Source organism: Rutilus rutilus, assembly GCF_951802725.1.
Source record: "Rutilus rutilus genome assembly, chromosome: 19".
NCBI classification, from domain to species: Eukaryota; Metazoa; Chordata; class Actinopteri; order Cypriniformes; family Leuciscidae; genus Rutilus; species Rutilus rutilus.
Window position 1 is genome coordinate 225,887 of NC_140232.1, and position 12,449 is coordinate 238,335.

Consider the following 12,449-nt stretch of genomic DNA (forward strand, 5'->3'; position numbering starts at 1 on the left):
CCATTAGGAGACAGTTTCCAGAGGAAGAGGGACTTTATAAAGGCTTTGAATTGACCCATTTGGTGACGATGAATAAAATAAATGATCACAATCACAACTGTCTTACTGTATAAAAACTTATGTTATATTTATAATAATAATAATAATAATAATAATAAGTGTCGGCTGCAGACTAATAACAAACACATAAATGCATTACATTACAAGTTTATGTAGGATATGTTAATGAATTAAATTAAGACAAGGCATATTTTGTAAAACAGATGTACAATAAGTGATCTCTGACGGATCCGTGAGCGTCATGTTTCCCGCCGGCGGCCGAACCACATGCTGACGGCGGACCGGGCGACCCGATGAAGGAGCCGGGACAGTGTGCACATATAATCATCCGGTCTATAGTGAACGCTACACACTACCGCGTTATTCAAAGCAGAAGCAGAAGTGAAGTCCCGTCTCTTACCCTAGACAAAACGCAGTTCATTACAGGCCCGGAAGATCGCACCGTCCTTTATCTTATTCGGAAACCTGTGGACTCGGTGTCCTGACAGGCCATAATTCACAATCATTTACAACGACGATGATTCATTGAAATACAATAAGCACCGAAAACACACTGAATCACGACCGCTCCAACTGACTACCAACCTACTCCACACTGAGCGAACGCAGAGCCATCACCCCCCCTCCACCAAACAACCCTACACCATCAACCCCCCCTCCACCAAACAACCCTACACCATCAACCCCCCCCCCCCCCTCCACCAAACAACCCCACACCATAACCCCCCCTCCACCAAACAACCCCACACCATCAACCCCCCCCTCCACCAAACAACCCCACACCATCAACCCCCCCCTCCACCAAACAACCCCACACCATCAACCCCCCCCCTCCACCAAACAACCCCACACCATCAACCCCCCCCCCTCCACCAAACAACCCAACACCATCAACCCCCCCCTCCACCAAACAACCCCACACCATCACCCCCCCCTCCACCAAACAACCCCACACCATCAACCCCCCCCTCCACCAAACAACCCCACACCATAACCCCCCCTCCACCAAACAACCCCACACCATCAACCCACCCCTCCACCAAACAACCCCACACCATCAACCCCCCCCTCCACCAAACAACCCCACACCATAACCCCTCCTCCACCAAACAACCCCACACCATAACCCCCCCTCCACCAAACAACCCCACACCATCAACCCCCCCTCCACCAAACAACCCCACACCATAACCCCTCCTCCACCAAACAACCCCACACCATCAACCCCCCCCTCCACCAAACAACCCCACACCATCAACCCCCCCCTCCACCAAACAACCCCACACCATCAACCCCCCCCTCCACCAAACAACCCCACACCATCACCCCCCCTCCACCAAACAACCCCACACCATCAACCCCCCCCCTCCACCAAACAACCCCACACCATAACCCCCCCTCCACCAAACAACCCCACACCATAACTCCTCCTCCACCAAACAACCCCACACCATAACCCCCCCTCCACCAAACAACCCCACACCATCAACCCCCCCTCCACCAAACAACCCCACACCATCAACCCCCCCCTCCACCAAACAACCCCACACCATAACCCCCCCTCCACCAAACAACCCCACACCATCAACCCCCCCCTCCACCAAACAACCCCACACCATAACCCCCCCTCCACCAAACAACCCCACACCATCACCCCCCCCTCCACCAAACAACCCCACACCATAACCCCCCCTCCACCAATCAACCCCACACCATAACTGATAACTGGTTTAGCTGTTGTCTTCAGCAGGCAGCAGCATGTGTGTGTGTGTGTGTGTGTAAGTGTGTGTGAGTGTGTGTGTGTGTGTGTTATTCATACTCGATGAAGTACATCTCTCCGTTCTCCGTGAAGGCCGTCTCCCAGTTGTCCGGCAGCGGCCCGAGCGGGTCCAGGTCCGGAGGGAGTGGGGGGTGTGGCGTGTTGTTCAGCTCATATGTGGGGGCGTTTTCTCTGTTTTCTCTGACCGGGCCGTGAGCGTCCGGCCGGCTGGAGTCTCCTGTGCACAGCAGGGGGGAGGGGAACAGACTACGAGCTAAGAACTCTGGGTAACATACAGGAGGCGGTGGGAGAGACAGAACACTATTTATGCTTCTATACAAGAGAACAGTCACAAACAAACACACACACACATTCACACACACACTCTCATTCACACTCACACACACACACTCACACAAACCCTCACACACACACACACACACACACACACACTCACTCACACACACACACACACACACACACACACACAAACCCTCACACACACACACACACACACACACACACACACACACACACCTGTAAATGTGTTGTTCATGTCTGCGCTGCTGTCTGCATCCTCCTGCAGTTCTGTCTGCTCTACTCCTTCATGCTGCATGCGATCGCAGGACTTCTGGGAACCAATGAAACGGTCTCGCAGAGCATCGTGGGTAATCACTGTCCTACTGAGAGGCTGGTTTGGCGGCTTGGGTGTCCCATAATAGTTACCTAGACAACCAGAAACCCATTAGCATGCTTGAAAAGAAAGAGGGACAGAAAGCACTGCAGTGTGTGTTAGAGACATTTGTAAAACACACACACACACACACACACACACACACACATACTCACTCTCAGCCCAATCCAGAAACACAGCAGAGCATGTGGTTTTTCCTCTAAAACTGACGCTAAGGGATTATTTTAGTTTTTCTGTACACAGATATTCCTGTATGTTTGTCTCCACACTGTTTCGATGCATTCCATATTGCTTATAGTTGCAGGGTAATACCATATTTGGGCATGTGCTGTTATTACCCTGGAATATGAACATAAGAATTATTCTGTATGATGTGCCCTGGCATTACCCTCTGATACCCTCATCATAACAGCATGAACCCACTGACACACCATCATACATGCCGATCTCTAGCAGCTCCACACTCACACTCACACTCACACTCACACTCACACTCACACTGTCACTCATTCTCACTCAAACACACTCACACTTACACTCTCACTGTCACTCTCACTCAAACACACTCACACACACACTCACACTGTCACTCATTCTCACTCAAACACACTCACACTTACACTCTCACTGTCACTCTCACACACACTCACACTGTCACTCATTCTCACTCAAACACACTCACACTTACACTCTCACTGTCACTCTCACTCAAACACACTCACACACTCTCACACACTCACACTGTCACTCACTCTCACTCAAACACACTCACACTTACACTCTCACTGTCACTCTCACTCAAACAGACTCACACACTCTCACACACTCACACTGTCACTCACTCTCACTCAAACACACTCACACTTACACTCTCACTGTCACTCTCACTCAAACACACTCACACACTCTCACACACTCACACTGTCACTCACTCTCACTCAAACACACTCACACTTACACTCTCACACACTCACACTGTCACTCACTCTCACTCAAACACACTCACACTTACACTCTCACTGTCACTCTCACTCAAACACACTCACACACTCTCACTGTCACTCACTCTCACTCAAACACACTCACACTTACACTCTCACTGTCACTCTCACTCAAACACACTCACACACTCTCACACACTCACACTGTCACTCACTCTCATTCAAACACACTCACACTTACACTCTCACACACTCACACTGTCACTCACTCTCACTCAAACACACTCACACTCTCACTGTCACTCTCACTCAAACACACTCACACACTCTCACACACTCACACTGTCACTCACTCTCACTCAAACACACTCACACTCTCACTGTCACTCTCACTCACTCTCACTCAAACACACTCACACACTCACACTGTCACTCACTCTCACTCAAACACACTCACACTTACACTCTCACTCAAACACACTCACACACTCACACACACACACTCACACTGTCACTCACTCTCACTCAAACACACTCACACTTACACTCTCACTGTCACTCTCACTCAAACACACTCACACACTCTCACACTCAAACACATTCAAACACACTCACTCACACACTCACACTGTCACTCACTCTCACTCAAACACTCACACTTACACTCTCACTGTCACTGTCACTCAAACACACTCACACACTCTCACACACTCACACTGTCACTCACTCTCACTCAAACACACTCACACTCACTCACTCTCACTCAAACACACTCACACTTACACTCTCACTGTCACTCTCACTCAAACACACTCAAACACACTCACTCACACTCACACACACACTCACACTGTCACTCACTCTCACTCAAACACACTCACACTTACACTCTCACTCTCACTCAAACACACTCACACACTCTCACACACTCAAACACACTCAAACACACTCACTCACACTCACACTGTCACTCACTCAAACACACTCACACTTACACTCTCACTGTCACTCTCACTCAAACACACTCACACACACTCACTCACACTCACACTGTCACTCACTCTCACTCAAACACACTCACACTTACACTCTCACTCTCACTCAAACACACTCACACTTACACTCTCACTGTCACTGTCACTCTCACTCAAACACACTCACACACTCAAACACGCTCACTCACACTCACACTGTCACTCACTCAAACACACTCACACTTACACTCTCACTGTCACTCTCACTCAAACACACTCACACACACTCACTCACACACACTGTCACTCACTCTCACTCAAACACACTCACACTTACACTCTCACTCTCACTCAAACACACTCACACTTACACTCTCACTGTCACTCTCACTCAAACACACTCACACACTCAAACACACTCACTCACACTCACACTGTCACTCACTCTCACTCAAACACACTCACACTTACACTCTCACTCAAACACACTCACACACCCACACACTCTCACACACTCAAACACACTCACTCACACTCACACTCACTCACACTCACACTCACACTGTCACTCACTCTCACTCAAACACACTCACACTGTCACTCACTCTCACTCAAACACACTCACACACTCACACACTCACACACTCTAACACACTCAAACACACTCACACACACACTCACACTGTCACTCACTCTCACTCAAACACACTCACACTTACACTCTCACTGTCACTCTCACTCAAACACACTCACACACTCACACACTCTCACACACTCAAACACACTCACTCACACTCACTCACACTCATACTGTCACTCACTCTCACTCAAACTCTCACTGTCACTCTCACTCAAACACACTCACACACTCACACACTCTCACACACTCAAACACACTCACTCACACTCACTCACTCACACTCACTCACACTCACACACAGCTGAAGCACTCACACACCATCATATGTCCCGATCTCTAGCAGTCCTCCACGCTGGTGCAGCTCCAGGAAATCCTCCACTGACAGGAAGTTGTAATCCACACCATGAAGCTCACGGCCTCGAGGGCGACGGGTCGTACCTGCAGGAGCAACAAACACAAGAACTCCAGTCAAATCACTGACTCCAGAACTCTGGAGAACTCGGGAGAACTCGGTGGACAACTCGTGGACAACTCGGTGGACAACTCAGTGGACAACTCTGTGGACAACTCTGTGGACAACTCGGTGGACAACTCGGTGGACAACTCGGTGGACAACTCGGTGGACAACTCGGTGGACAACTCGGTGGACAACTCTGTGGACAACTCAGTGGACAACTCTGTGGACAACTCTGTGGACAACTCTGTGGACAACTCAGAGAAGAACTCAGTGGAGAACTCAGTGGAGAACTCAGTGGAGAACTCAGAGAAGAACTCAGTGGACAACTCAGAGAAGAACTCAGTGGAGAACTCAGTGGAGAACTCAGTGGAGAACTCAGTGGACAACTCAGTGGACAACTCAGTGGAGAACTCAGTGGAGAACTCAGTGGAGAACTCAGTGGAGAACTCAGAGAAGAACTCAGTGGACAACTCAGAGAAGAACTCAGTGGAGAACTCAGTGGAGAACTCAGTGGAGAACTCAGTGGAGAACTCAGAGAAGAACTCAGTGGACAACTCAGAGAAGAACTCAGTGGACAACTCAGAGAAGAACTCAGTGGAGAACTCAGTGGACAACTCAGAGAAGAACTCAGTGGAGAACTCAGTGGAGAACTCAGTGGAGAACTCAGTGGAGAACTCAGTGGAGAACTCAGTGGAGAACTCAGTGGAGAACTCAGAGAAGAACTCAGTGGACAACTCAGTGGAGAACTCAGTGGAGAACTCAGTGGAGAACTCAGTGGAGAACTCAGTGGAGAACTCAGTGGAGAACTCAGAGAAGAACTCAGTGGAGAACTCAGTGGAGAACTCAGTGGAGAACTCAGTGGAGAACTCAGTGGAGAACTCAGTGGACAACTCAGTGGAGAACTCAGTGGAGAACTCAGTGGACAACTCAGAGAAGAACTCAGTGGAGAACTCAGTGGACAACTCAGTGGAGAACTCAGTGGAGAACTCAGTGGAGAACTCAGTGGAGAACTCAGTGGAGAACTCAGAGAAGAACTCAGTGGAGAACTCAGTGGACAACTCAGTGGAGAACTCAGTGGAGAACTCAGAGAAGAACTCAGTGGAGAACTCAGTGGAGAACTCAGAGAAGAACTCAGTGGAGAACTCAGTGGAGAACTCAGTGGAGAACTCAGTGGAGAACTCAGTGGAGAACTCAGTGGACAACTCAGTGGAGAACTCAGTGGAGAACTCAGTGGACAACTCAGAGAAGAACTCAGTGGAGAACTCAGTGGACAACTCAGTGGAGAACTCAGTGGAGAACTCAGTGGAGAACTCAGTGGAGAACTCAGTGGAGAACTCAGAGAAGAACTCAGTGGAGAACTCAGTGGACAACTCAGTGGAGAACTCAGTGGAGAACTCAGAGAAGAACTCAGTGGAGAACTCAGTGGAGAACTCAGAGAAGAACTCAGTGGAGAACTCAGTGGAGAACTCAGAGAAGAACTCAGTGGAGAACTCAGTGGACAACTCAGTGGAGAACTCAGTGGAGAACTCAGTGGAGAACTCAGAGAAGAACTCAGTGGACAACTCAGAGAAGAACTCAGTGGAGAACTCAGTGGAGAACTCAGTGAGGAACTCAGTGGAGAACTCAGTGGAGAACTCAGTGGACAACTCAGTGGACAACTCAGTGGACAACTCAGAGAAGAACTCAGTGGAGAACTCAGTGGAGAACTCAGTGGAGAACTCAGTGGAGAACTCAGAGTCTCACAACAATCATACACTGATGGAAGCCTGGATCACTATGGAATATCGCAAAATCGGAATATGGCATAAAACACTTGTGAATAAAGCAGCGTTTCCATCTCACGTGATCAAGAGAACAAAATCATCACTTCCTGCTGCAAAATATCAGTAATAAAACTAAGTTCAGGCTCTTTCGCTCTCCATCATTAATGAGTGTGTCTCAGAGCGTCAGACGAAACACAATAAACGCTGTCATGTTCTCTTCCGTTCTATTCTAATATATTTGGGGTAAATCCCACAGCTGTGTGTAAATCCAACATGTTATTTTGTGTGTGGTTAAATACTTCATGACATATGAAAACGTAAAAGCACCATTGTTTATTGATACATAAACCTATTAGATATCAAGCACAATTATTGAAAGGACAAACAATGTCTCCGTCTAAGGCTAGATTCGCCCTGCACACACACACACACACACACACACACACACACACACACACACACACACACACACACAGACGTCATCACGGCTGAATACACTCACACTCTTGTGTTGTTCTGGCAGTAATAAACCCCACTGATAGAGTTACATCACATTCAAATACATTATGATTCACTTCATCTGAAGTCTTCAATCTGCTGCATCATGACAATAGAAAGAGAAGACTTAATGGATGTGGACAGACATGTTTAAGTGACCAACAACACCGAACCTCCACTGCGGCTTTCATGCACTTCACAGAGTGTGTTTCAGTACGGTCTTGTGCTGGATATTACACTACACATCCTTCCAGCTGAGACTGACTACTGATGCTTTATTGAGGATCATCAATCGTCAAACACATGCTTGTAAAGCCTTGTAGATTATAAGCGGACAAAAAATAATCATGATAGAAACAGTCCACTGATTTATCACTGCACCTTTAACCCTTCTGCGTCACGCCAGGAGAGCTGAAGTCATACTGGGGTTAGAAGTGTCTCACGAATACAGAATCAGAAACAGAAATATGTTAAATAGACAAGCACGCAGATAGACAAATGTCTGGACTCCTCCCACCACCTACTCCAGCCAATCAGAGAGCAGCCACATTGTGCTGAAAAATCACAGCACGTTCTAGCTTCAACCAATCATGTGGTTCAGGGCGAGAACAGGGTGATATCATAAGAATGTGCACACACACACACACACACACAGAAAGCCTAAGCCTGTGTCCCTTCAGGGCCGCCGTAGAACACGTTATTCTTTTCCCCGGCCTTTCCGAATCAGGTACTGGTCTCCGGCTGCATCCCGACATCCTAACTCGCACACAACAGCTGTCATTCATGCTTTACATCTACAGTTCAAATTAATAATCACTGGCATATTTCATACATCTTGATCGAGAGCAGCGTGTGCTTCCCTCTGCTGGACAAACGCAGAACACTACAGTCAAAGCCAGCAGGATATTAGTCGCAGTTCAGTTAGTAACATGAAGCAAAACAAAAAATACAAGTGAAATACAAGTGAAATCAAAATATGTCTAATTAATGCAGTGATATTATTAGTGTTATTACTCGCTTATACACAGAGAATTAATTAATAACTGGTTATTGTTACCAATCAAATGAAATCAGTGAACAAAACCCCTCTCTCACTGCAGAAGTGCTGTTTAGATGTGATGTTCATGCATTTACGCTGCAATTACAATAATGTTATGAGATTAATGTTTTAAATGTAAAACTCTGAACAAAGAAATATGAAATGTCAGAAAAAATGAAATAATATGCCTACTTTAAACTGGGAAACTAATCCAGCCAGTAGGTGGCAGACACTAGTGAATGAGTCACTGAATCATTCAGCCGATTCATTCAGGAACAAGTTTTTATGAATATCTCAGTGAATCATTGATTTCCCCGAATCATTCAAACACACGGATTCATTCAGACACTGAACGAAACACCGGCGTGTGTTGATCGGAGAAGCACAACCCTTCTGCTTCACTTAGAACCTTTTCATTGGCGAATAGAGCGAAAACATCAATATTAACTTTTTGTTTATTGAACTGTTAAATAAAATCACATTTGCAATCGTGCTGATATTCAGAAAAACAGCACTCTTGCCCTTGTCATATTGCTTACAACTACAAAAATTATATAATTTATATATATATATATATATATATATATATATATATATATATATATATATATATATATATATATATAAAATTATATATATATAAAAAATAAGAACTCATACAGAAACATTCTTTGTCCCCATATCTTGAATTTTCCAACAGACTGGAGGACGGTGTGTAGGTTATATTAAAATAAATTTTTAGTGTTAAAATCACACTATATACTTTTTCCTGATAAACCGCAGCGCAAACAATGACGTTTAAGTGTAAAACGAACTGAAGCGTCTGGAAACTCGACTGAATTCTACACAGAAATGTACACAACAGTCTCAGTCTTACATGCTTTGACTCAAGTGTTGATAATCCCTTGAACTCTTCAATGCGTTTGTGTACATATTATATTAAAGGGCTGGTTGATTATGATTTGACTCTTCTAACTTTAGTTAGTGTGTAATGTTGCTGTTTGAGCATAAACAACATCTGCAAAGTTACAGCGCTCAAAGTTCAAAGCAAAGGGAGATATTTCCTTTTACAGAAATCATTTTTTAAGGACTACAACAAACGGCTGGTAGAGACTACAATGAGCTTCTTCACGGGTTGACGACATCACCAACCCTAACCCTCAAATTTACATAAACCCGCCCCCAGGAACACGCAACACAGGGGGTGTGGCCATGTTGGGCTAGAGAAGAGGAAGAGTGTTGTTGTTGTTTTTTACACCCCAGAAAATGGCTGACGAAATTAGAGAGGTAAAAATTAATTTTTAACACTGTTCCTGAACATTATAAACTCAGCGTTTGTCTATGCACATTTTACGGAGAACAGCTTCCAGAAGAGAGCACAATGCAGACTATACGCACAAAAGCTTATCCTGAAAGACGGCGCCATTCCCATTTCACCTGGATCTGTTGTTTATGGATCATGTAAGTATGTCTTATTTGTAGTTGTGTTTTCTATTAACAGTTCCAATTATAAGCTTTATGTAGTTGCTATGATGTAAGCGAAGGGCAAAGCTTCGCCTCCGCTTAGCCTGCTAACCAACATTACAGTGTTGATGTAGTGTTTACTGGAGCTTTTGTAAGACTGTTCATCGCCCCTTTAGGGGAAATATCCACGTTTTTGTGATTGATTACGTTTGAATTACCATAGTTTTCTGACAAATGATTAAATGGTGGATAACCCTGTATCTATAAGAAAATTCCAACAACAACAACAAAAAAACACACACCACTCCAGTAAAATCTGTGCTTGCAAAGTCCGTACATGAAATCCGTTTAGCACAATCCTCTTGTTGGTTAACATTGTCAGGGTCTGAATCGGCTCGAAATGGTTTAAAATCGAAGCCATCATTTACATCTGAGTAGAGCTCGCGGTTATGAAGGGGCGGGACACGTGGTGCCAGTCACAACACACTGGGCCAACTGACCAATCACAGCAGATTTCGTATTTCAGAAGGAGGGGCTTCATCGAAAACGATGCGTTCGGGACAGACTGGGGAGAGAGGAGCTGTAATCATTTAAAATATGTGAAACATAATGTGTTTTTTGAACAATCAAGCATGAAAACTAATTCTAGTACACACCAAACACTAAATCAAGACTTCATAAAAGGACACCTTTAAAAATCATTGTTCAGTTGAATGTTTGTTGCTGTCAAACAATGGTGCGGTTTTGTTTTTCGCAAAATGTTGTGATTTCAGTGCCGTTGTTAGGATGAATGATTAAACATTTGGTCATAAAAATGATGTTGTAACTCATGGAAAGATCATGGAGATTCACTGGTCAGAGTGAGTGTGAACCCTGAATCACCTTGCTGTGCAGTGACTTTACCATCTGATCTGTGTCATAATAAAGATATCAAATATGAATACTGTTGAGGTGTTGTTGTATAAAATGCATCTTGCAATCAGCTGATTTGTTTGTTCTACAGACTCCCGTATCTCAACATACTCAACATACAACAACACTGAAGAAAATATCAAAGAAACAGAGCCAAAAAGATCTTGAGAGTTGAGATCTAATGTCATCATCTCTGTGTTAACGTGAACAACAGGCTGAAGCTCGTCCTGATACGTGAAACCTGTCGTCTGCCGGCTGTCACTGCGGATCATTGTGTGTGTGAACATCTGCTGCTCCACAGCCCATGATGACGGTGTGTGTTCACCAATCCTGTGATTCACCACAGTCACACCATCAGCTTTCAGACAGCAGACTCGGGACACGCATGCTTACACCTCTTTTACTGCTGGAAATTACAATGCACTACTTTCATCTTCTTCATCATCATCATCATTATCAGATTGAATGGGTTCCATAAAACAACAGTGAGAATATGACCTGAGAAAACAGAATTGGAGAGAGATTATTAATGTTATAACTAATGTTTGTTACTCGAGAGTAACGTAGAGATCCAGTCAGAACGGTGTTTAAGGTTACAGATCAGTGATCTCATGAATATACTGACCAACTTTAACCCTAACTCAACTCAACCAGAGGTTCAGAGATAAAGATCTGATTGTGATCTTTTTTTTCTGGTGAAATAAATAAATAGATAAATAGATAAATAGTGATGAATGTCATTAAAGTATATTTTCCATTAAAGTATATTAAGTATAAAATAGTAATCCACTATTTTGTCGAGGAGGATCAAATGACAATTTTCACCTGAGATTTGGAGCCAGAATACAGCGGCTGTAAAAACGACGTTGTAAAGATGGCAGCATCATCATTTTATTTTTACACAGAGATTTGTAGGTCTATTAGTTAGATCTGTTGACTTCAGCAATCTGTGTCTCATTAAATGCCAATGGTGACAGTTAAAAAAACTCAAGTAGTATTAAATATATCTTAATGTCCTTTTAGATTCTGGTTCTTAACAAACTTTTCTTTTGGTATCTTCATTTTAAAGGCCCTCGATGGTTCAATCTCATAGATATGGGGATTTTAATGCGGCACTAAATTAGTCAATTTCACTCATTTTCAATGGTCAAAAAACATATGTGAGTAATTTTTTATACAGCTGATACTTGTTGTGTTTAAAGAGGAAAGTCTGAAGAATAAATAATACTGAAACTAGAAATGTATCTT

General features: G+C 44.5%; 1 protein-coding gene across 1 annotated transcript in view; it reads right to left on the minus strand.

The window, feature by feature from the left end:
- magi1a (membrane associated guanylate kinase, WW and PDZ domain containing 1a) overlaps window positions 1–8,533 on the minus strand; it is a gene marked incomplete at its 5' end in the record, with an annotated part of 50,157 nt that extends 41,624 nt beyond the window's left edge. The window contains 5 exons of the mRNA XM_084389709.1: window positions 1,880–2,102; window positions 2,357–2,545; window positions 5,387–5,506; window positions 5,590–7,263; window positions 8,518–8,533. Of these exons, the coding sequence (XP_084245835.1) occupies window positions 1,880–2,102; window positions 2,357–2,545; window positions 5,387–5,506; window positions 5,590–7,263; window positions 8,518–8,533 (2,222 nt within the window). The remainder of the gene's footprint in view (window positions 1–1,879; window positions 2,103–2,356; window positions 2,546–5,386; window positions 5,507–5,589; window positions 7,264–8,517) is intronic.
- Between the last annotated feature and the right edge of the window lie 3,916 nt (window positions 8,534–12,449).